This window comes from Hemiscyllium ocellatum, chromosome 19 (genome assembly GCF_020745735.1).
Source record: "Hemiscyllium ocellatum isolate sHemOce1 chromosome 19, sHemOce1.pat.X.cur, whole genome shotgun sequence".
NCBI classification, from domain to species: Eukaryota; Metazoa; Chordata; class Chondrichthyes; order Orectolobiformes; family Hemiscylliidae; genus Hemiscyllium; species Hemiscyllium ocellatum.
Genome location: NC_083419.1, coordinates 68713692 through 68740375, shown reverse-complemented (window position 1 = coordinate 68740375; position 26684 = coordinate 68713692). Strand labels below are relative to the sequence as shown.

General features: G+C 44.7%; 1 protein-coding gene across 1 annotated transcript in view; it reads right to left on the bottom strand.

The window, feature by feature from the left end:
- The window catches only part of LOC132824788 (aldo-keto reductase family 1 member B1-like), a 59581-nt gene extending 36286 nt beyond the window's left edge, over positions 1 to 23295 (bottom strand). The window contains exons 1-3 of the mRNA XM_060839529.1: positions 23198 to 23295; positions 2478 to 2645; positions 1454 to 1570 (exon numbers count right to left, since the gene is read on the bottom strand). Of these exons, the coding sequence (XP_060695512.1) occupies positions 1454 to 1570; positions 2478 to 2645; positions 23198 to 23257 (345 nt within the window). The 5' untranslated portion in view covers positions 23258 to 23295. The remainder of the gene's footprint in view (positions 1 to 1453; positions 1571 to 2477; positions 2646 to 23197) is intronic.
- Between the last annotated feature and the right edge of the window lie 3389 nt (positions 23296 to 26684).

Sequence of the window (26684 nt, the reverse complement as noted above, 5' to 3'; positions counted from 1 at the left end):
CAACTTAACCAGGAGAGATCGAAAGAGAAAGCTCAGAAGAGCCAGGAGTCTTTGGTGGATAGGATCAAGGAAAACCCCAAGGCTTTCTACAGGTAATATCATGAATAAAAGAATGACTAGTGTAACATTACGGCCAGGAGACAGTGAGGTCTGCAGATGTTGGAGATCAGATCAGGCAGCATCCAAGGAGCAGGAAAATCGATATTTCCGGCCGGACCCCATCATCAGGAATTATGGCCAATCAAGGATCAGAGTGGGAAATTGCGCTTGGAGTCAGAGGAGATAGGGAAAGCGCTAAATGAATACTTTTTTTGTCAGCATTCACAGGAGAAAAAGACAACTTGGTCAAGGAAAATACTGAGGTAGAGGCTACTAGACTAGATGGGATCTGCTCTCCTCAGTCTTCTGGCACTATTCCTCTAGACAATGACGACATAAAGATCAAAACCAATGGCTTGGCACTCTCCTCCCTGGCATCCCAGAGAATCTTAGGATAAATCCCATCGGCCCAGGGGACTTATGTGTTTTTACACTTTCAAGAATTGCTAACACCTCCTCCTGTGAACCTCAATCCCATCTAGTCTAGTAGCCTGTATCTCAATATTTTCCTTGACCACATTGTCTTTTTCTACATAATGTTTCTTGTATTAGGACCAATTTGCTTTCGAAAATATACACCAAAGTTCAGCTCTGTATGACCAAAATAAACAGGTACCTCTAATACTGTCAAGTCACTCCTTTATAAGATTTTTGCAATTCTTTAGTTAGCATCAATTAGCAGTTGCTCACACTGGCTCTTGCCAAGTGTAACTTTGAGAAGGTCTTCAACTTCATAATCAAAGTATAGATCAAGAGGAATATCTTGATCATTGTGCAACTTGGGTAACATGCTCAGGGTACCAATTGTAAATCACCCTGTTGCATCCACAGGCAAGAGACAATGAATGAAAGTTATATCTCTGAAAATAGCTGGAATTGAAGAGAATTAAAGACTTACTATTAAGTTATAGCCTACCTTTGCCTGCTTATGACTAAGATAAATAGTTTTTAAGATATGAACTCCAAAGAGAACTCATGGAGACAGCAAGCAGAAAAACTGACTGTACAGCATAAGTAGTTAGCAACCACACTGTCAAGTTAACAGTGCTTGTTAAGTTTAAGTTATTTACATACAATGGAATTGAGTTTTGCCTTAAAAAATCTCATTGCTAATTCTGTTGGTTAAAATGAGATATTAGGCTCTCTCTTGACATGAAAAGAATGGGATAGTAATAAATACCTGGAGTCCCTCGAGACTGAAATGAAACCGCTCTCATATCCCAAGCTTTTAAAATCAATCAATTTTATGTGCAATACAGTGAATACATCTGAGACAACAAGAACTTTACTCAAGAGGTAACAAGTCTAAGTATAAGTGAAAAATGTAGCAAAATATCAGAGTTGGAAACTATACCTTGAATCCCATTGGCCAGTGAATAAGGTAGAGGTCCACATATTCCAGATTCAGGTCAGACAGTGTTTTACAACAAGCCTCTTTCACTTTATCTTTTGCATGAAAAGTGGACCAGAGCTAATAGGACAACAGAAAGTAGTATTAGCACAATGTCAAGATCAATGCATCAAAAATAAATTGCTCTTTTAACCTTCTCCCAACATCCTCTCAGACAACTCATTTTCTTCTCTAAAGTGTGGAATTCCTCTATAACAGATATTAATATTTTGGAGGAAGATAAAAGGGCCTAACATTTAATGGGAGAAAATGATTTTTTTTTGTCAAAACAATTTTTTTTTTATAATCCTTTTGTGTGTCACTAAAATTCAACATTTACTGTTCATCTTCAATTGCCTTTGGGTAGTAGGTGTGGTGTAGGTACATCCAGAGTGCTAACCAGATTAGGTTCTAGGACTTTGACCCAGAGACAGTGGAGGGCTGGTAACATGGTTGTGTTAAGGTGGTGTGTGGTTTGTAGGGGATCTTGCAGGTTGCAATGGTTCCATAGATCAGCTACACTTGTTCTCCTATGCAGTGGAGGTCGGCCACAGATTTAGAAGTTAGATCAGATTAGATTAGATTAGATTACTTACAGTGTGGAAACAGGCCCTTCGGCGCAACAAGTCCACACCGACCCGCCGAAGCGCAACCCATCCATACCCCTACATTTACCCCTTACCTAACACTACGGGCAATTTAGCATGGCCAATTCACCTGACCCGCACATCTTTGTGACTGTGGGAGGAAACCGGAGCACCAGGAGGAAACCCACGCAGACACGGGGGAGAACGTGCAAACTCCACACAGTCAGTCGCCTGGGTCTCTGGTGCTGTGAGGCAGCAGTGCTAACCACTGTGCCACCGTGCTGCCCAAAGTTGCTGTTGGAGAAGTTCTCCTTTGGTTGTATATAGTACATGCTGCTGAATTGTGGCGGAAGGAATGAATGCTTAAGTTTGTTAATGACTTTCAAAACTCTCCATTTTACCTTACTGACAATAAAGAGGTCTTTACGCTTTACTGCTCCTTCCTTAATCTTCTGGTGTATAGCTTCACCCACTTCTTTCTCATTCTGATAAATGTATGCGCAATCAATGTAACGATATCCTATGGAAATGGCGTCCTTCACTGCTTCAACCACTTGACCTTTTAGGGACTGAACAAAATATTCATCAGAATCAAAATGAAACTAAAAGCAAAGAATGTCTGGAACACAGGTGAACATTTGCGTGTAATCTTTCCCATCACTTTTCAACTGTCTCTTTTTCTCAAGATAATGCCTGTTCACACTCAGCATACTTCATCAATCTCTGCAAACATGCAATCTGCCTTGTATACACATGCCTAACATATTTCATCTGTGACTCCAAACCTTTACACATTCATTGTCTCCTTCTCTTAGCCCCACTTGAAATTTATCCATCTCTTCTAGCCCAAATACCATTCTCATTCAAAATTCGTAACTCTATCGGAAAACATTCATAATTTCTTACACACTCCCATCTCTCCTGCCAGTAACCTCACAATGAACACATTCCTCATCTCAGTACCATCTCAGCCATGATCATATTGAATGGCGGTGCAGGTTCGAAGGGCAGAGTGGCCTACTCCTGCACCTATTGTCTATTGTCTATTATCTCGTACATCTATCCCAGCCTCTGATTGCAAACACTATTTTGAACACATAATTCCCAGCCATTGCACATTCAACACCTCCCTGCCACAGGCAATAGTGCTGTGTTGACTGCATTAGTAATCCACAGCGCCAGGCCAACATTCTGTGATGCCAACTCGAAGAACTACACCACTGAAGCCAGATGCCAACTCGAAGAATAACCGCTTCAAACTGTCTACCACCCTCCCCCACTCCAACCTCTCAACCTCATAACGTGCAGCCTCCACTCCCTCTGCTCCAATCCAACCTCACCATCAAACCAGCAGATAAAGGGGGTGCAGTGGTAGTCTGGCGCACTGCTGAAGCCAGGTACCAACTCCTCCTACCGCCCCCTCAAACATTACCCCACCCCCCCCATCACCAAACCATCATCTCCCAGACCCTACAGAACCTCATCATCTCAGGAGATCTCCCACCCACAGCTTCCAACCTGGTAGTCCGGGAACCTGCACCGCCTGATTCTACCGCCTTCCCAAGATCCACAAGCCTGACCACCCCAGCTGACTCATTGTCTCAGCATGCTTCTTCCCCACCAAACTCATCTCCACCTACCTCGATACTGTACTATTCCCCCCTCGTCCAGGAACTCCCCACATACGTTCGAGTCACAACCCATGCCCTCCACCTCCTCCAAGACTTCCGTTTCCCCGGTCCCCAACACCTCATCTTCACCATGGACATCCAATCCCTCTACAGCTCCATTCGCCATGACCAGGGCTGCCAAGCTCTCCGTTTCTTCCTCGCCCAACCTCCCCTTCCACTGACACCCTTATTCGTTTGGCTGAACTGGTCCTCACCCTTAATTTCTCCTTCGAATCCTCCCACTTCCTCCAGACCAAAGGGATAGCCATGGGCACCCATATGGGCTGCAGCTATGCCTGTCTCTTTGTCGGCTATGCAGAACAGTCCATCTTCCGTAGTTATACCGGCACCACTCCCCACTTCTTCCTCCGCTACATTGGTGAATGCATTGGCGCCACACGAGGAGGTTGAGCAATTCATCAACTTCACTAACACATTCCACTCCAATCTCAAATTCACCTGAACCATCTCTGACACCTCCCTCCACTTCCTGGACCTCTCCATCTCCATTAATGACAACCAACTTGACACTGACATTTTTATTTACAAACCCACCAACTCTCACAGCTACCCTACTATCTGCAAAAATTCCATCCCGCATTCCCAATTCCTCCACTTCCGCCGTATCTGCTCCCAGGAGGACCAGCTCCGCCACAGAACACACAAGATGGCCTCCTTCTTTAGAGATCGCAATTTCCCTTCTCACGTGGTTGAAGATGCCTCCAACGCATCTCATCCACATTCCGCATCTCCGCCTTCAAACCCCACCCCTCCAACCGTAACAAGGACAGATTCCCCGGTCCTCACTTTCAACCCCACCAACCTTCGCATAAACCGCATCATCCGCCGACATTTCCACCACCTCCAAACGGACCACACCACCAGAGATATATTTCCCTCCCTACCCCTTTCTGCAAAGACCGCTCCCTCTGTGACCACCTGGTCAGGTCTATGCCTCACAATAAACCACCTTCCGTCCTGGCACCCTCCCCTGCCATGCAGGAATTGCAAAACCTGCGCCCATACCTCCTCCCTCACCACCAACCAAGGACCCAAAGGAGCCTTCCACATCCATCAAAGCTTCACCTACACATCCACCAATGTCATTTATTATATTCGCTGTTCCTGATGTGGTCTCTTCTATATTAGGGAGACTGGACGCCTCCTCACAGAGCACTTCAGGGAACATCTCCAGGACACCTGCATCAATCAACCCCACCAGCCCGTGGCCCAAAATTTCAATTCCCCGTTCCATTCTGCTGAGGACATGCACGTCTTTGGCCTTCCTCCACCATCGCTTCCTCACCACCTGATGCCTGGAGGAAGAACCCCTCATCTTCCACCTCGGAACACTTCAACCCCATGGTATCAATGTGGATTTCACCAGTTTCCTCATATCCCCTCCCTCCACCTTACCCAAGTTCCAACCTTCCAGCTCAGCACTGTCCTCACTATCTGTCCTACCTGCCAATCTCCCTTCCAACCCATCCACTCCATTCTCCCCTCTGACCTAACTCCTCCATCCCCACCCTCATTCACCTATTGTACTCTTTGCGACCTTCCCCCCCCCCCCCCCCCACCCAATTTATCTCTCCACCCTGGAGGTTTCCTGCCTCTATTCCAGACGAAGGGCTTTTGCCTGAAACATCGATTTTCCAGCTCCTCAGATGCTGCCTGACCTGCTTAGCTTTTCCAGCACCACTCTGATCTAAATTCTGGTTTCCAGCATCTGCAGACCTTACTTTTGCCTAACATTCTGTGAACCCAGGCTTCAATATCATCATGATAGATGGTAAAATTTGATATCAATTAAAACATTTGGAAATGAAAAGTTGGCCTAATAACCTCCATGTAACCACTGTCAATTATTATAAAATTTCATCTGGTTCAATAACTCTTTAGAGAAGAAAATAGGCCATTCCCACTTGGTCTGGCCTACATGTGACATCAGACACACAGCAATGTGTCAGTGTCATACACCAGTGAAGAGGCCCTTTGACCTATCTACTCTAGACCCACTTTCACTCATTGGCTGATAGCCTTAAATGTTATGACATTTCAATTGCTTATCCACATACATTTTTTTAAAGACAAACTGTTAGGTTTTCTGCCTCTACTACTTTCCTAGCAGTGCATTCTAGATTCTTACCACCCACTGGAGTGAAATAACTTTTCTTCAAATCCCCTCTCAACCTCCCACCCTTCCCCCTTAAAATTATACCCCTTCATTACTGACCCTTCAACCAAAGGAGAACAATTGCTTTCTATTTACCTTGCCATGACCCTCAATCTTACATACCTTAAACCAGGTTTCCCCTCAGTCTTCTCTGCTCTAAAACAAAACACAAGAAGCACAGTTTGATAAAGAGCTTATGTTTGAAATGTTGACTCTGCTCCTCGGATGCTGCCTGAGTGGCTCTGCTTTTCCTGCACCACTTTTTTTTTTACTCTGATCTCCAGCATGTGCAGTCCTCACTTTCTCCTAAAACAAAAGATATCCAAAGCTTTTCCATCTTGTCTTCATAGCTGAGATGCTTCATCATAGGCAACATCCTGGTGAATCTCCTCTACACTCCCTCCAATGGAATCACAACCTTTCTCTAGTGAGGTGGCTAGTTCTGCACTCTGTACTCCTGCTGAACAAAGAACACAACACAAGAACAGCACTTTCAATCCACCAAGTCTGCACCAGCACATTTTGCCCTTCTATATTAAAACTGTCTTCACTTACAGGATCTGTATCCCTCTATTCCCTTCTCATTCATGTATACATCTAGGTGCTTCTTGTATGCGACTATTGTGTATGCTTCCACCACCAACTCTTGCAGCACGTTCCGGGGACTCACCACCCTTTACGTGTAAAACGTACCTCGTACATCTCTTTTAAACTTCTCCCCTTGCATTTTGAACCTGTGTCCCCTAGTAATTGACTCCTCCAGCCTGGAAAAAGGCTCATAGCTTCCACACTCTTCATTCCATTCACAATCTTAGAAATTTATATCAGATCACCCCTCAGCCTCCCGTGTTCCAGTGAAAACAAACCCAATCTATTCTACTTTTCTCATAGATAAAATCCACCATAACTGACAACATCCTAATAAACCTTTTCTGTACTCTCTCCAAATTATTCACATCCTTCTGGTGACCTGAAACGTATGCAATATTCCAAGAGTGGTCTAACCAAAGTTCTTTAAAGCTGAACCATAACTTGTCTATTTCTATATTCAATGCCCATTCCAATGAAGGCAAGTATGCCAGAAGCCATTTTTACTACCTTATCTACCTACGCTGCCACCTTCAGTGATCTGTGGAACTTCACAGCTAAATCTCTCCGCATATCAATACTCCTAAGGATTCTGCCATTCATTGTATAATTTCCACCTGTACGTGACCTTCCAAAATGCATCACCTCATAGTTGTCTGGATTAAACTCCATTTGCCATTTTTCAGACCATGCATCCAACTGATCCATATCCTGCTGTATTCTCTAACAATCCAACTCACTGTCTGCAACTCAACCAATCTTTGCATCATCCATAAACTTATTGATTATAGCAGCTACGCTTTCCTCTAAATCATTTATGTAGATTATATCAGAAGTCCCAGCACTGATCCCTGTGGAACACCGCTTGTTACAATTCTCCATTCTGAAATGCTATCTTCTATCTCCTCTAAGTAAGCCAGTTCTGTATCCATCTTATCAGCTCACCCTGATACCATATGACTTTACCGTTTGTACCAATCTGCCATGAGGGACTTTATCAAAGGCTTTACTGAAGTCAATGTAGGTAATTTCAACTGTTTTTCCCTCAATCATCTTCACCACCTTCTCAAAACCCTTAATCAAATTAGTGAGGTATGACCTCCCCAGCACAAAAGTGTGCCGTTTATCACTAAACAGTCCATTTCCTTCTAAATGCTGATAGATCTTATCCCTGACAAGCTTTGCCAATAATTTTCTTAACACTGACATGACGCTCACATGCCTGTAATTTCCTGGATTATCCCTGTTACCCTTTTTAAACAACATTAGCTATTCTCCAGTCCTCTGCAACCTAACCTGTAGCCAGAGCATACAAAGATGCCTGTTAGTGCTCCAACAATTTGTCCTGTTGCCTCCCACATTATTCTGGGATAGATCCCATGAAGACTCCGGGATTCATTTACTTAATACTTTTCAAGATGCACAACATCTTATTCTTTTTAATAACAACTTGGCTTAGAAATTCAAAACTGCCTTCCCAGAGATCATTCCTCCATATTTCATTCCCTTTTGATGAATACTGATACAAAGCCTAACAGAAGTTCTATTCAGCTCAAACATAACCTCCTTGCTCTTATAACCTGTGCCACAACTGAAAAAGGCAAACATCCCAAATGTCTTCCTATCTAACCTGTCCGACTACCTTCAGGGATCTGTGGACAAGCACCTTAAGATTCCTTTGTTCCTCTGAGCTTTCTACTGTCCTGTCATTCATGGACAACTCACCCAATGTGTAGTTGGAAGAGTAACATCACCTCAAATTTATCAGGGTAAAATCCATCTGCAACTGATCTGCCCATCGGATCAACCTTCTTCCTCATTTTTAACTATCCAGCCAATTTTTGTCTTCTGAAAACCTTCGCACAATTTTCCTCATATTTCCCCTCTTCTTATTTAGACACATACTGTGGTGTGCCACTGGACACCAGGCTCCAGTCACACCAAAAGTCTTCTCCCACCACTCTGTTTCCCACCACCAAGCCAATTTTGGATCCAAACTGCCAAGTTATCCGAATGTGGGTTTCTGGTCAAAGATGTAGATTTCCGATCACCACCTCAAAGAAAGGTTACCGAATTTGTTGGGCATGACCTCCCTCTGACAAAATCTTGCTGACAGTCTCTGATCAAACCTTGTCTCTCCAGTGGAGATTAATTATCTTCGTCAGAATTTTCTCTAACACGTTTCTCACTTTTCTGTAATTCCCCTAGGTTACTCTATCACGATTCTTGAAATGTGGAACCGCATTAACTGTCCTCTAATTCTCTGGGCACCTCCCTTGAGGCCAAAAGGGAATTAAAAATTTGGGTCAGAGTCCCTGTAATTTTCTCACATCCCACAGCATCTTGGTCGACTGTTAACAGCCGTGTGAAATGACTAAATAAGCAATTCAGTTTTGGTCAATTAGGGAGGGGCAATAAATGCTAACTTATCCAGTAATGCCAGATCCCATGACTAAATAAAAAAAATCTATGTTTGAATACATCTCTCTGAAAGTGTGTTTTCCCTTGTTTCCTGATACTCAACAACCTCACTTAGAAAGATTAAGAAAGTGTTGACAGGTTTAGTCCTGCCTTCATGAAACAGGATACAACTTGAGTTTCCTGAAAATCTATTCTTGGTCCTTTGCTTAATAATATAGATCTCCAGTACCAACTCATTATTATTTACTTGTTACCTTCAACTCTCGCCCACCTACATGTTGGCTGCATATCTAACACTGAGACATGAACAAAATTGAAATTTCGTCCAACTAATCCAAAAGGATAAAATGAAAAAAAAAAGGTTAGTAATATTCAGATCAGGCAGATGCTGTGGAGAAAGGAACATAATTAGCATTACTTAACAATGATCTTTTCTTTTTCTACCTCCTAAAGATGCTTCCTGACCTGCTGAGTATTTTCTGCACGTTGATTTACATCTGATTTTTCGAGCATCTGCAGTATTTTGTACTTATATCAGAATAACACAGGTCAATTTTGATCATCAATATGTCTGCTCCCCAGTTACATCATTCCTGGCTGCCTTTTTCAGTACACTAAATATGGAATCCCATCATTGTGGAGATTACATCTGTAGTAGCCATTGTTATTTTTAATCTCTTCAATTGAAATGGTGAGGCACAGTTAATTTCTTGGAACAATTTTTTATAAAAAAGTCATTTGCGGATGTCAGCGCTGCTGACTAGGCCAGCAGTTGTTGTCCTTGAGAAGGTGATGACAAGCGGCCTTCTTGAACTGCTGCAGTCTATGTGCTTTTGAAACTGCATAGCAATTGATGCAACTGATTGGCTTACTAGGCCATCTCCGAAGGCAGTTGAAAGTTAACCACACTGCAGTCACATATAGGCCAAAGCAGATAAAGACAGCAGATTTCCTTCTGTGAAGGGCATTAGTGAATCAAATAGGGTTTTCCAACAACCAACTGTGATTTCGTGGTCATCATAAGTTTAATGAATATCTGGAATGGAGTTAAAATTTCATCATGTGCCATGGCAGGATTCAAACTTACATTACCTGAGTTTCTGGATTGATAGTCTACCAACAATATCATTTTTAAAATTAATTCTTGGGATGTGGGCATCACTAACTGGCAGCATTTCTTGTCTGCCCATAGTTCCCTGAAGTAGTGGTGGTGAGCTACCTTCTAGAACTGCTGCAGTCCACCTGCTGTGGGTTGACCCACAATGCCATTAGGGAGGGAATTCTAGGAGTTTGACCCAGTGGCAGTGAAGAAACAGAAACAATGTCCAAGTTGGATGGTGAGTGGCTTGGAGAGGAACTCGCAAGTGGTGGTGTTCACAGGTATCTGTTATCCTTGTACTTCGAGATGGAAGCAGGCATGAGTTTAGAAGGTGTTGTCTGAGGATCTTTGGTGAATTTCGACTGTGCATCTTGTAGACAGTACACACCAGTACTACTGAGCATTGATATTGAAGGGAGTAGATGTACTAAGGGGTTGGGTACCAAGCTTCTTGTGTTGTTAAGAGCTGAACCCATCAAGGCAACTGGAGAGCAGTCCATCACACTCCTAATTTGTGCCTGGTGGACAGGTTTTGGGGAGTCCGATGCTGAGTTACTCACCACAGTATTCTTCGCCTCTGATCTGCTCTTACAGCTGCTGTGTTTAAGTGGCAAGTCCAGTTGAGTTACTGGTTAATGGTAATTTCAAGGATGCAAGGTTTGTGAAGGTTTGTAGCTTACGTTCAGGTTTAGGGTGAAGGTTTGCTTGCTGAGCTGTAGGTTTGATATCCAGACCTTCATTACCTGGTTAGGTAACATCATCAGTGACAGGTTATAGTCCAACAGGTTTAATTGGAAGCATACTAGCTTTCGGAGCGATGCTCCTTCATCAGGTGAAGGAGTGTTGCTCTGAAAGCTCGTGTGCTTCCAATTAAACCTGTTGGACTATAACCTGGTGTTGTGTGATTTTTAACTTTGTACACCCCAGTCCAACACCGGCATCTCCAAATCATCATCAACGATGACCTCCAAATGAAGTGAAGCTGTTGTCTCCTGCCAGACATGCCAGAGAATTCCTCGAGGCCTGGCACTCCAACCACAGCACCCTAAACAAACACATAGATCTAGATACCATCTATCATCCTCTCAGAAAATGAACAGGAAATGACATCACCACAAACCCCAGGAACCCCATCCCGGACAAACATATAAATAGAAAGCAGGAGACAACAGCTTCGCTTCACTTGGAGGTTGCCACTGATGATATTACCTAGCCAGGTAATGAAACATCTGGATATCAAACCTACAGCTCAGCAAGCTAAATTTCAAGGATGTTAATAGTGGAGGTATTCAGTGATGGTAATAACATAGAACATTAAGGGGGAAATTGTTAGAATATCTGTCATTAATGATGGTCATTGCCTGGCATTTTTGTATGTTGTGAGTGTTATTTGCCATGTGAACATGGAATGCTCAGTATCTGAGTCGTCACGAATGGAATTGAACATTGTTTACACATTGGCAAACACCTCCATTTCTGACCTGATGGTGAAGCAGCTGAAGGTAGTTGGGCCTAGACACTGTCCTGAAGAACAACTGCACAGATGTCCTTGAGCTGAGATAACTGACAGCCAATAACACAAACATCTTCCTACCTGTGAGCTATGACTCTAACCATTAAAGAGTTTGCCCCTGATATCACTGATTCCAATTTTGCCAGGGCTCCTTGATACTCTGCTCAATCAAATGCAGCCTTGATGTCAACAGCTGTCAATGTCATCTTATTTCTGGAATTCAGCTCTTATGTCCATATTTCAACCAAGGGTGTAATGAGGTCAAGAATGGAGTTGCCCTGGTAGAAACCAAACTGGCTGCCACTGTGCAAGTTAATGCTGAGTAGATGCTGCTTGATAGCACTGTTGATGACACCTTCCATCACTTTACTGATGAGATCAGACTGATGGGCTGGTAATTGGATAGGTTAGATTTATTGTGCTTGAAGAAGATGCCATTTGCTTCCTTCACTCCTCACACCCCACCTCTAACTCCATCACTTCTTGCAGTTCTACCTCTTGTCCTGTCCTCATGATACCCCCTGACCCTCCCTTTCTGATTTGATTGACCTGCGGGCAGCAAAAGAATTTACCCCGTCATCCTTGGTTTTTGTCCTTGGTTTTTTTTAAACCCAAAAGTGGTCATAAAGGCAGAGATGCTAAAATGTCTACTTTAACAGTGGCAGAGGAATGGCTAGTTCTCCCAGTTGAGGTTTTCTTCTAGTTTGATTCAGTTTTAACAGGGAGAAGCTGATGGTTCAGCTGTAGCAGAGAAGCTGCTGCAATCGAGAGAAAGTTTCCAAGCTTCAGCAGATGATTCTCTCTGAAATTTCTCCTGCCTGGAAGAATCTGTGTCAGAAGATATCATAAAGACAGGACGAGAGGTAGAACTGCAAGAAGAGAGGGAGTTAGAGGTGGGGGTGAGGAATGAAGGACGAAAGAATCCAGGGGGTTCTGAAGGATTTCAGAACCAGTATTTTTTAACACCCAAAAGAAAAAAGTTTCTGTAAGGCACAAGTGAGACAAAGAATGAAATGGAACAGGGAACTAGGATAGCTTTGAGACAGTAACGCAGTGCTGATGGAGAAGTTAACAGCGTGCATGTATTGGAGAATTAGCACAGAGTATGATCTCAGGATGTGGTGTCCTAGGAGTGCTATCTGTTTCAGAAATCCCTGTAAATCTTGCTGGGCGGATTGGATTGGGAGCACAAAGGTGAATTGTCAATTGGAATCCAAGTCGTGTAAAGCAGAACCAAAGACAGAGGCAGTCAAAAAAGGAAAGATGCAGTGGTGAAAACTACTTTTAATAAACACTTTATCTAACATTACAAGAGAAATAGAAAACAGTGAATGTAAACAAACAAGCTGTAGAATTAAAATGGAATCCCATCAGAGAGAAGACAAGAACTTTAAATTGGACTTCTCTGGAAAACCAATTAACGCTCAAATAAAACCAATACTAAATGCTGAAAATAAGCACAACTACTGATCTCTCGCATATGAAGTGCCTTGGGCACGTTTCAGTATAGAAGAAGAGGGGTAAATTCATACCCAAACACAGCATCTTGGTCTTCCCCAATGTGCTTTGGCAACAGCTGCCCCAAGTTTTAGTGCATACCTCCGCCCATTGTCGTGGACCTTGAAATGTGCCAGCCTCATTCCTGATGAAGGGCTCGAAATGTCAACTCTCCTGCTCCTCAGATGCAGCCTGACCGGCTGTGCGTTTCCAGGACCACACTCTTCGTCCCTGATCTCCAGCATCTGCAATCCTCACTTTATTTTTGAAATGTGCCAGACTGCAACACTCGGTTGGGGTCAACTCCATGTTCTGGAAGACCAGCAATGTTCAAGCAGACCAAAGTGCATAGTCGAGCATCACGGAGATGCTCGAGATGAACCTTGACAAAAACTACTGCATCTTCCTCCGGCCTTCCTGTGCAAAGGCACATTCCAGAGGAGATGTGTGACAGTCTGAACGTCCCCATAGCCACTTCAAGGACAGTGTGTGCTGGCGCAAGATGACTAGGAGTACATAAAAGGTATCCTCTGACCACTTGCCAAGCGATGTCTTGATGCTTGTACTAAATTCTGGTGACGAGGCATTATGCCAAATGACTTTGACAGTCTGCTCACAGAAGCATTCAACAGGATTCACTCCTTCTTTTTCCCTCAGGGTCTTGAGGACACTATGTGCTAACCACTTCCTGATGGACTTATGGTCAAAGGTGTTTCTCTTTGCAAATATCTCTTTGCAAAGGACAAGTAATACAGAAAAGTCCAACTACCTCCATAGCAGAGAGGCCAGTCTGACTCTTTGCGACACCAGGGAAAGGTAGAACTTCAGTATGTACTGAAACTTAGTGTTTGCATACAGAGGGTCCTCACACAGCTTGATACAGCTGCATACCAAGGTGGCCTTCAGGGTGAGGGCAACATTGGGTATGTTCTAAAGGTAGAAAAACCTCCTGGTCCCGATGGAATGCATTCCAGGGTACTAAAAGAGATGACAAGAGAAATAGCAAATGCACTTGTGATAATTTGTCAAAATTTGCTGGGCTCCGGGGTAGTTCCAGCAGATTGGAAAACAACAAATGCGATGCCACTGTTTAAGTAGACAAAAGATGGGGAATTACAGACTGGTTAGCTTATTTTCTGTAGTGGGGAAAATGCTTGAATCTATTATTAGGGAAGAAGTAGCAAGATATCTAGATAGAAATTGCTCTGTTGGGCAGACACAGCATGGGTTCATGAAAGGCAGGTCACGCTTAACTAATCTATTGGAATTCTATGAAGACATTACAAGCATGATGAACAATAGGGACCCAGTAGATGTGGTGTATCGAGATTTCCAAAAGACATTTGACAATGTGCCACACAAAAGACTGCTGCATAAGATAAAGATGTATGACTTTATGACTAATGTATTAGCATGGATCGAGGATTGGTTGAATAACAGGAAGCAATGAGCGGAGATAAAGCCATGCTATTATAGTTGGTGATCAGTGGCTAGTGGTGTGCCTCAGGGATCAAATTTTTGGACTGCAATTACTCTCAAATTTACATAGAAGATTTGGAACTGGGGACGACGTGTAGAATGCCAGAGTTTGTGGATGACACAAAGATGATTGCTACAGCAAAGTGAACAGAGGACTGTGGAATTTAGCAAAGGGACATAAATGGTTAAGCGAGTAAACAAAGGTGTGGCAGATGGTGTACAATGTTTATCAATGTAAAGTCATCCATTTTGGTAGGAAAGACAGTAAAAAGGACTATTATTTGAATCGTAAACAATTGCAGTATGCTGTTGTACAGAGGGACGACCTAGGTATCCTTGTGCATAAAGCATAGAAGGTTGGTATGCAGTCGCCACAGGTAATTAAGAAGGCAAAAGGAATTTTGTCCTTCATTGCTAAAAGGATTGAGTTTAAAAGCAGGGAGGTTATGTTGCAGCTGCATAGGTTGTGAATGAGATCACATCTGGAGTACTATGTGCAGCTTTGGTCTCCTTACTTGAGAAAAGATATACAGGCATGAGAAGGGGTGCAGAGGAGGTTCAGTAGGTTGATTCCAGAGTTGAGGGGGTTGGCATGCGAGGAAAGACTGAGTAAACTGGGATTATATTCATTGGAATTTAGAAGAGTGAGGGGGGACCTTATAGAAACATAAAATTATGAAGGGAATAGATAAGATAGAAGTAGAGAGATTGTTTCCACTGGCGAGTGAAACTAGGACAAGAGGGCATAGTTTCAAAATAAGAGGGAGCAGATTTAGGATGGAATTGAGAAGTAACTTCTTCACCCAGAGGGTTGTGAATCTGTGGAATTCCATGCCCAGAGAAATAGTTGAGGCTTCCTCATTGAATATTTTTAAATCTAAAATAGATAATTATTTTGAATAGTAAAAGAAATTAAGGGTTATAGTGAAAGGGCAGGTAAGTGGAGCTGAGGCCTCGAACAGAGCATCCATGATCTTATTGAACATACCCAGTGTTGCCCATCCATTTCTTATGTTCTTCCCCCTGTTTATCCAGAGATTTTGTATACAGAGCTCCTACAGAACCATTCTATCTGAGGCTTCCAGATGAAACGGAAGATGACTCTGGTGATTGAAACAGCAAGTTTTGGGGGATGGGCCAGACCTGTGCTACGTCCAACATCTTTTTAACTCACAAAGGAGAGACAGTAGTGCTCCCAAAGGACCAGTTTCTGCTTCATTTTGGCGATGTACTCCCCTGGCTCCTCTGAACCATATTCCAAGTACCTTCATGTAATCTGTCCTGACGGTGAAGGGAATGAAGGATTGGTCAGCCCAATTCCCAAAGAAAATTGACCTTGCTCTTGCCCCGATTTACCTTAGCACCTGAGACCAGTTCAAACTGGTCACAGATGCTCAGGAGTCTGTGTACTGACAGTAGATCTGAGCAGAAAATGCTGTCATCCATGTACAGAGAGGCTTTCACCTGCTATTCTCCACTGCTTGAAACAGTCACCCCTCTCAGGCTTGCATCCTTCCTAATGGACTCAGCAAAGGCAAAGGCAGGAGAGAATGGGCAGCCCTGCCTGACTCCAGATCTGATCATGAAGCTTTCTGATTCCCACTGGTTGATTGAGAACATGCTAACGATTTTTGGGTAGAGCAGTCAGATTCAATTGCAAATTCCCTCCACATAGCCAATTTCAGACAGCATGTCTCATTTGTCCATTTGTGATATCCTGTCATAGGCCTGATCCAGACTGATGATGCTGGCATCCAGCCCCCTCTGTCCTGCATGTAGGCAATCACATCCCTGAGGAGCGCAAGATTCTCAGACATTGCCCTGTCTGGTACAGCACAGGTTTGGCTCAGGTGAATCACTGATCCCACAGCAGACTTGATCCTGTTGGCGATGGCTTTAGACAGGATTTTGTCATCTGCATTCAGCAATGATATTGCTGCAGTGATTCACCTGATCCAAGCCCCCTGTGAATTTATAAATGGCTAAGGTCACCCCTCAACCTCTGACACTACAGGGAATATAACCCTCAATGAGGGTGAATCCAAAGAGGTTATTAAAGTATATTAAAGGAAAAAGATTGTTTTTCATAATGTAATGGAAAATTAACAAATTTTACATTTACTGTGAAATTTGAAAGAGAATAAGTTTCAAAAATTTAATGTTGTGCTGAGCTTTGTAAACAATATTTTGATGAGGTTTGCAGCCAGCTTGTCTCTGTTTGAATTTTGTAAACATTCAACTTGACCTTGCGACAGTCAACTCAACGAAAGCTGTTATGTCCAAGACTAGGGGATGAGAGAATAACAACTTGAGTTTTCCCAGTCTTTGCCCCTGAGAGCATGATAAGAAACAACATAAGGCAAGTATCTGAATAATACTCAGGCATCCCTTACATTGAGGCATCTAGCTGAATGTACTGGGCCAATTCTGCAGAATTTAAATAAAGCTCCTTTCTTTGCTCTTGCTAACAGTTGAGTCAAGTCTATTTAATTTCCACGACAAAGGAGCAAGAGGGTAACTACAGAAAGGGTTAGCCCACTGAAGGACAAAGGAGGAAAGGTAAGCATGGAGTCAGAGAAAATGGGCAAGATTCTTAACGAGTACTTTACATTGATATTCTCTGAGGAGAGGGACATGACGGATGTTGAGGTTAAAGGATAGATCTTTGAGTACTCTAGGTCAAGTTGGCATAAAGACAGAGAAAGTTTAGGGTATTCAAAAAGACATTAAGGTAGACAAGCCCCCAGGTTACTGAGAGAAGCGAGAGGAATTAGCTGGGATTTTAACAGATACCTTTGAACCATCCTTGAAGACGGTGAGGTCCTGGAGGACTGGAGAAATGCTCATGTTGTTCCTTTGTTTAAGAAGGGCAGCAAGGATACTCCAGGTAATTATAGACAGGTGAGCCTGATGTCAGTGGTAGGGAAGCTGCTGGAGAAGATACTGAGGGAAAGGATCTATTCCCATTTGGACGAAAATGGGCTTATCAGTAATGGGCAGCATGGTTTTGTGCAGGGAAGGTCATTGGACATATTAGAATGTACAAAGGTGGATAAATCTCTTTGTTTTGATCAAATATTTCCAAGGATATAGCAAGAGTCTAGAGAAGAAATTGCAAGGGCCCTGGCTGATACTTTTGCATCATTGTTAGCCACGGGGGGTGAGTTTTTGGAAGAATGAAGGGGAGTGAATGTTGTGCAACTATTCAATAAGGGCTAGAAGAAAAACCTGGGAACTATAAACCAAGTTAGCCAAACATATGTGCTAGGCAAGTTACTTGAGAAGATTCTGAGATAAGATTTACATGCATTTGGAAAGGTAGGGTTTGATTAGGAATACTCAGCATGGCTTTGTGCAGAAGAGATCATCCCTCACAAATTTGTTAGAGTTATTTGATGGTCAGGCAGCATGGAGGAGCAGGAGTGTCAAGATTTGGATATAAGCCCTTCATCAGGATCCTGATGAAGGACTTATGCCCGATCCGTCGACTCTCCTGCTCCCTGGATGCTGCCTGACCTGCTGTGCTTTTCCAGCACCACACTCTTTGACTCTGATCTCCAGCATCTGCAGTCCTCACTTTATCCTAGACCTCTTTGATCAAGTGACCTGGAAGGTTGAAGAGGGTAAAGTGGTGAATGTAGTCTACGTGGATTTTAGTAAGGCCTTTGATAAACTTCCACATGGTAGGCTGCTCTGGAAGGTTAGATCACATGGAATCCGAGGGAAGCTGACAAATTGGATACACAATTGACTTGATGGAGAAAGCAGATGGTAACAGTGGAAGGATATTTGTTGAACTTGTGACGAGTTGAGTGCCTCAGGGGTTGGTGCTGAGCCAGTCAGTGTTTGTTATCTGTATCAATGATTTGGATGAGAATGCACAAAGACATGCTTATTAAGTTTGCAAATTACACTAAAACAGGCAGTCTCGTGGACAGTGAAGATGATTATCAGAAATTGCAGTATTGAGAAAGTTTATAACTTGCCCTTAAACATTTAGACTAAAATGCAACTTTGAATTATAGAACACATTTACTGCACACTAGAAAAATGGACAGGCAGGAAGGGTAAGAAAATTAAGAACACTTGCCTTAACATCAGTGAATCTGTATAAACAGGACACTGAGTGATAACATTCACAACTGTTTCTTTGTGAAGTTAATAATAATGTTTGATTCGGACCTCGAAACGAAATTCAGTATCGATTAACTTCTCTCCCGAATTATCATCTTTCTCTATTTTCTGTCTAGTTCAGAATATGCAGTGCTTTCGTTAACTTTTTGTGCTTGTGACAGTACAGCTTTTGTAAACTTGTGTATAAAGGTAGTCTGTTTGTGATGGTACAACAGAATAGCTTGCCAGGGTTCTTGAAGGAAGAACAATGTCTTACTGTTTTTGGTTATTAGAATCCAGTTAGCCTGGTATATAGGTAGTGTTATGTTATATCAGTGATGCTATTAATAAATAAAGGGAATGATTAAAATTAAACTAAACTATCTGTAAGAGTTTTTTTTATTCCGAGCGACCAAAAAGTACAATCTCCAGGATGAACCAAGAGAGGCTTACAGGTTGAGTTCACAAGGAATTCCTTGGGCCGTCTCAAATCTGTACTTTATCAGTATGACCTTGAACAGCTGGGGCAGTGGGCTGAGAAATGGCAAATGGAGTTTAATATAGATAAATGTGAGGTCTTGCATTTTGGGAAGTCAAATCAAAGCAGGGGTTTCATAGTGGATTGTAGGGTCTAATGAGTGTAATGGAAGAGAGGGACCTTGGAGTTCAAATACATGGTTCACTGAAGGTGAAGTGACAGGCAGACAGTTGAGAATGATGCAGGCCCGTGTACCAAAACCAGTCAGAGCATTGCGTATAGAAATTATATTTCCCCGGCCTCTGGAATTGCTGGCCGCCATTAGTCATTTGGCTGCTGCAGCTACCATCCCCATGGCGATTGATGACGTCACTTCCGCCCCCATCATGGCTGCTTCCACAGCCACTTCCATCCCTCTCAATTCCTCATGCATCACAAATGACATCATTTCCGCCCCTCACATCATCGCTGAAGTCACACGCTCAGTGACTTCCGCTCCCCCCACTGCCCTAGTTGCCACCACTTCCATCCCCACCAACGCCACTCACCTGCATTCTGCTGACACCCCCCCCACAGATCCCACTGTCACCATCCCTGTCCCACTGAACCCTGAGTAGAACATCACTCCTGCTCATGACTCCACCCCCATTTCCTGACGACCACACCCACTCCCAGCTCACACCTGCACCAGGTCCTAGCTCCCAGCCCTGCTGAGTTTTCTCCAACCCCCCAGACCTTCCCCTCACTGAGTACGAACGATCAGTCCTCAGCAAAGATCTCACCTTTATCCCCCTGCGTCCACACATCAATGAACTTAATACACGCTGTGACGTTGTACACTTCTTCCACCGTCTCCGCGCTTACTTTTACAATCAGGACTCTCGCCCACCTTCCAAGGACTGCTTTGCCCGCTTCCAACACACTCCAAGTACCTGGGCACCCCGTGCTGGCCTACTACCTGCCCTCGATCTCTTCATTTCCAATTGCCGCCGAGACATTAACCGCCTCAACCTGTCTACCCCCCTTCCCCACTCCAACCTCTCACCCTCACAACGCGCAGCCCTCCACTCCCTCTGCTCCAATCCCAACCTCACCATCAAATCAGCAGATAAAGGGGGTGCAGTGGTAGTTTGGAGCACTGAACTCTACACCGCTGAAGCCAGACACCAACTCAAAGACACTTCCTCCTACCACCCCCCTCGACCATGACCCCATCGCCCATCACTAAACTGTCATCACCAAGACCATACAGAACCTCATCACCTCAGAAGATCTCCCACTAACAGCTTCCAACCTCAGTCCAAGAATCTCGCACCGCCCGATTCTACCTCCTCCCCAAGATCCACAAGCCTGACCACCCTGGCCAACCCATTGTCTCAGCATGCTCCTGCCCCACCGAACTCATCTCCACCTACCTTGACACTGTCCGATTCCCCTCGTCCAGGAACTTCCCACATACATTGAAGACACCATCCACGCCCTCCACCTCCTCCAAGACTTTGGTTTCCCCAGCCCCCAACGCCTCATATTCAACATGGATATCCAATCCATCTACACCTTCATCCGCCATGACCAGGGCCTCCAAGCCCTCCGTTTCTTCCTCTCTCAACGTCCTCAATAGTACCCTTCACTGACACTCTCATTTGTTTGGCTGAACCGGTCCTCACCCTTAACGATTTCGCCTTCGAATCCTCCCACTTCCTTCAGACCAAAGGGGTAGCCATGGGCACCAGTATGGGCCCCAGCTATGCCTGTCTCTTTGTTGGCTACGTAGAACAGTCCATCTTCCGTAGTTACACCGGCACCACTCCCCACCTCTTCCTCCGCTACATTGATGACTGCATTGGCGTCACCTCGTGCTCCTGCGAGGAGGTTGAGCAATTCATCAACTTCACCAACACATTCCACCCTGACCTTAAATTCACTTGGACCATCTCTGACACCTCCCTCCCCTTCCTGGACCATCTCCATTAATGACAACTGACTTGTCACTGACATTTTTTACAAACCCACAAACTCCCACAGCTACCTGGATTACCTCTTCCCACTCTACCTCCTGCAAAAATGCCATCCCGAATTCGCAATTCCTCTGCTTCCGCCGTATCTGCTCCCAACACAAAACACACCAGATGGCCGCCTCCTTTAGAGACCGCAATTTTTCTTCCCACATGGTTAAAGATGCCCTCCAACGCATCTCATCCACATCCTGTATCTCTGCCCTCAGACCTCCCCCACCCCGAATCGTAACAAGGACAGACCCCCCCCCACCCCCGTCCGGTGCTCACTTTCCATCCTACCAACCTTCGCATAAACCACATCATGCGATAACATTTCCGCCACCTCCAAATGGACCCCACCACCAGGGATATAATTCCCTCCCCACCCATTTCCGCTTTCAGCAAAGACAGTTCCTCAGTGACCACCTGGTCAGGTCCACGCATCCCAACAACCCACCCTCCCGTCCTGGCATCCTCCTCTGCCACCGTAGGAATTACGAAACCTGCACCACACCTCCATCCAAGGCCCCAAAGCAGTCTTCCACATCCATCATAATTTTACCTGCACATCCACCAATATCATTTGTTGTATCCGTTGCTCCCAATGCAGTCTCCTATACATTGGGGAGACTGGACGCCTCCTAGCTGAGCGCTTTAGGGAACATCTCAAGGACACCCGCACCAACCAACCCATCACCCTGTGGCCCAACATTTCAACTCCCCCTCTCACTCTGCCGAGGACATGCAGGTCTTGGGCCTCCTCCACCACCGCTCTCTCACTGCCCGACGCTTGGAGGAAGAATGCCTCATCTTCTGCCTTGGAACACTCCAACCTCATGGCACCAATGTAGATTTCACCAGTTTTTTCATGTCTCCTTCCCTCACCTCAACCCAGCTCCAACCTTCCAGCTCAGCACTGCCCTCATGATCTATCCTATCTGCCTATCTTCCTTTCCACCTATCCACTCCACCCTCCTCTCTGACCTTCATCCCCACCCCCATTCACCCATTGTACTCTTTGCTACCTTCCCTCACCCTTCTCTCTGACCTATCACCTCCATCCCCACCCCCATTCACCTATTGTACTCTATGCTGCTTTCTCCACCCCCCCCCCCCCCCCCCCATTTATCTCTCCACTCTGAAGGCACCCTGCCTCTATTTCTGATGAAGGGCTTTTACCCGAAACGTCAATTTTCCTGCTTCTCGGATGCTGCCTGAACTGCTATGCTTTTCCAGCACCACTCTAATCTAGACTCTGGTTTCCAACATCTGCAGTCCTTGTTTTTTTACCATATAGAAGTTATGTTGCAATTTGCACAAATGTTGGTGAGGCCACACTTGGAGTATTGTTTTCAGTTTTGGTCACCTTGCTATTGAAGTATGTAATTAAATTGGAAAGAGTGAAGAAGAAACTTACAAGGATGTAGCCAGAACTCAACAATCTGGGTTATAAGGAGAGGTTGTACAGTCTTTAGAGCATATGAGATTGGGGGGGGGGGGGGAAGAATTTATAATAGTGCATCAGGTCATGAGTAGTGTGGATAGGGGGAACACATTCAGTCTTTTTCCCAGGTTTGGGGAATCGAGGACATCAGTTTAATATAAGAGGGGTCAGAATAAATGGTCCGAGGGGAAAGATTAAAAGAGCACCTGAGGGGCAATTTTTTTTACATAGAGGGTGGCACACAAATGGAATGAGCTGCCAGCAGAAGTGGTTGAGGTGGGTAAGTTAACAACATTTAAAAGGCATTTGGACAAAACGACGAATAGGAAATGTTTAGAAGGATATGGACCAGGTGCAGGGAAATGGGGTTAACGTGGATGGTCAGAATGGACCAGTTAAGGCCAAAGGGCCTGTCTCTACACTGTCAGACACTATGACTCTATGAGCACATTAAACAATATCGTTAATTCATTCAATCATCTCGAAATCTTGGTGAATGTAAACCCATTTACTTCTGGAAGCTTCAAACAAAATCACATCATACACAATTCTGTATTTAGAGAGTAATTACAAGCGTCCTCGGTAAGATTTGGCATTTGACAGCGTCATACAACTTTGGTAAAGACCCTAACGTCCCCTCCCTCACCTGCCAAGTGCCCAGACCGATCATAGGGATACAAACTTCACTATTCAGGCGAAGCGACATTGTCCTTCAGACAAAACAAAACCGCCTGAAATTTCCAACAACTGCTCCGCGCGAGCCGCCCGTTGCTGTTTTCAAATCGCTGAAAGCTCGAACCACCTCCTGGGCGGGGACAGCGCCTGATTGGTCAGGATTCATTGTCAATCACAACCCTGGCGGTAGCTCCGCCCCATTTACCCCGGCCGCGGGTCTTCATTCTGATCGGGTTTGTTAGCTGGGACGGGATGGATCGTGACTCTGAGCTGGGTGAGGGGACTGGGTAAAAACAAGGACTGCAGATGCTGGAAACCAGAGTCTAGATTAGAGTGTGTTGGAAAAGCACAGCAGGTTAGGCAGCATCCGAGAAGCAGGATAATCGACGGTTCTCATCAGGAAGAGAGGCAGAGTGCAGAGATAAATGAAGGGGGGGGGAGGGAAGAAAGTAGCATAGAGTACAGTGGGTAAGTGAGGGAGGGGATGAAGGTGATAGGTGGAAAGGAAGATAGGCAGGTGAGGCAAGTCATGGGGACAGTGCTGACCTGGAAGGTTGGAGCTGGGGAAGGAGAAATGAGGAAACTATTGAAATCCACATTGATACCCTGGGGTTGAAGTGTTCCGAGGCAACAAGATGAGGCGTTTTTCCTCCAGGTGTCTGGTGGTGAGGGAGCAGTGGTGAAGGAGGCCCAGGACCTGCATGTCCTCGGCAGAGTGGGAGGGGGAGTTGAAATGTTGGGCCACAGGGTGGTGTGGTTGATTGGTACGGGTGTCCCAGAGATGTTCCCTAAAGCGGTCTGCTAGGTGGCGTCCAGTCTCCCCAATATAGAGGAGACCACATCGGGAGCAACGGATACAATAAATGACATTGTTTGACGTGCAGGTAAAACTTTGATGGATGTGGAAGGCTCCTTTAGGGCCTTGGATGGAGGTGAGGGAGGAGGAGGTATTGGCGCAGGTGTTGCAATTCCTGTGTTGGAGGGGAAGTTGCCAGGATGGGTGTGTGGGTTGTAGATGGGCATGGACCTGACCAGGTAGTCACAAAGGGAAAGGTCTTTGCGGAAGGCGAAAAGGGATGGGGAGGGAAATATATCCCTGGTGATGGGGTCCGTTTGAAGGTGGCGGAAATGTCGGCGGATGATTTGGTTTATGCAAAGGTTGGTAGGGTGGACGGTGAGCACCGGGGCATTCTGTCCTTGTTACGGTTGGAGGGGTGGGGTCTGAGGGCAGAGGTGCGGGATGTGGACGAGATGTGTTGGAGGGCATGTTTAACCACGTGAGAAGAGAAATTGCGGTCTCTGAAGAAGGAGGCCATCTGGTGTGTTCTGTGGTGGAACTGGTCCTCCTGGGAACTATATACAGCGGAGGAGGATGAATTAGGAATACTGGATGGCATTTTAGCAGGAGGTAGGGTGGGAAGAGGTGTAATCCAGGTAGCTGTGGGAGTCAGTGGGTTTGTAAAAAATGTCGGTGTCAAGTTGGTTGTCATTAATGGAGATGGAGAGGTCCAGGAAGGGGATGGAGGTGTCAGAGATGGTCCAGGTAAATTTAAGGTCAGGGTGGAATGTGTTGGTGAAAGGGACTGGCCTGTCTTGACTGCAAGCTGTAGTTGGGGGTGGGGTGTATAGTTGATTCTTATGGGTGGGGTGTCTTCACTCCAAGCAGGTGGCATGTTTGCACTTGGCTTGGGGTGTGTCATAGAAGGATGTACAATGTTAAAAATCACACGACACCAGGTTATGGTCCAATAGGTTTATTTGGAAGCATTAGCTTTCAGAGTGCTGCTCCTTCATCAGGATAACCACCTGGTGAAGGAAGAGTGCTCCCAAAGCTGGTGCCTCCAAATAAACCTGTTGGACTGTAACCTGGTGTCCTGTGATTTTTAGCTTTGTACACCCCAATCCAACACCAGCATCTTCAAATCATGACTGTCATAGAAAGAGTCATATAGTCCTACAGCATAGAAACAGGCACTTTAGCCTAAATTGGTCCACGCCGATCAAAATGTCCATCCATTCTAACCCCACTTCCCTAAACTTGGCCCATATCCTTCTAAACTTTTCCCATCCATTTATTTGACTAAATGCCTTTTAAATGTTGTTAATGTACCCACCTCAACCACTTCCGCTGGCAGATCATTCCATATCTGTACCACCCTGTGTCTAAAAACGTTGCCCCTCAGGTGCTCTTTTATTCTTTTCCCTCTAACCTTAACTGGATGCCCTCTCGTCCTCGATTCCCCAGTCCTGGAAGAAGACTGAGTGCATTCAACTGATCCATGCCTCTCATGATCTTATACACTTGTTCAGTCTCCTACACTCTCAGCAAAAGAGTCATAGCTTGTCCAACCTTTCCCTATAACACAGACCTCTGAGTCCTGGGAACATCTTTGTAAATTTCTTTTGCACTCTTTCCAGTTTAATAACATCCTTCCTATAGCAAGATGACCAAAACTGAACACCGTACTCCAAGTGCGGCCTCACCAATGTCCTGCATAACCAACTGCAACATAACTTCTATATTCAATACCCTGACTGGCAAAGGCCCTGATACCTTTGACTCCACTTTCAGAGAACTGCGTATTTGAACCCCATGGTTCCTCTGATCCACTGCATTCCTTAAGGCCCTACTATTCACCATGAAATACCTGCCTTGATTTGACCTTCCAAAATGCAAGTCCTCACATTTATCTATATTAAACTCCATTTGTCATTTCTCAGCCCACTTCGCCAGCTGGTCAAGGTCCTGCTGCAATTTCTGATAACCTTCCCCATTGGCCATGGTACAGCCTATTTTAGTGTCATTTGCAAATTTACTAATCATGTCTTGTGCATTCTTATTGAAATCATTGATACAGATAACAAACAGTAATGGGTCCAGCACTGACCCCCGAGGCACTCCGCTAGTCACAAACCTCCAGTCCGAGAAGGATCCTTCCACTCTTACCCTCTGCTTCCTACCATCAAGCCAATTGTGTATTCAATTTGCCAGTTCTCCCAGAATTCCATGCGATCTAACCTTCCAGAGCAACCTGCCATGTGGAACCTTATCAAAGGCCTTACTGAAATCCATATAGACCTCACTTACCACCTTACCATCTTCAACCTTCCAGGCCACTTCATCAAAGCACTCTTAACAAATTTGTGAGGCATGATCTCCCACACACAAAGCCATGCTGACTACTCCTAACCAAACCTTGTTTTTACAAATGCATGCACATCTTATCTCTCAGAATCTTCTCAAGTAGCTTACATACCAGAGATGATAGGCTTATTGCTCTTTAGTGCCCAGGTTTTTCTTTGCAAGCCCTTTTTGAATAAGGGCACAACATTCGCTCCCCTCCATCTTCCGAGATATCAGCTGTGCCCAACGATGATGCAAAAACATCAGCTGGGCCCCCGCAATTTCTTCTCTAGCTTCTTGCAGTGTTCTTGGATATATCTGGTCCAGACGAAGA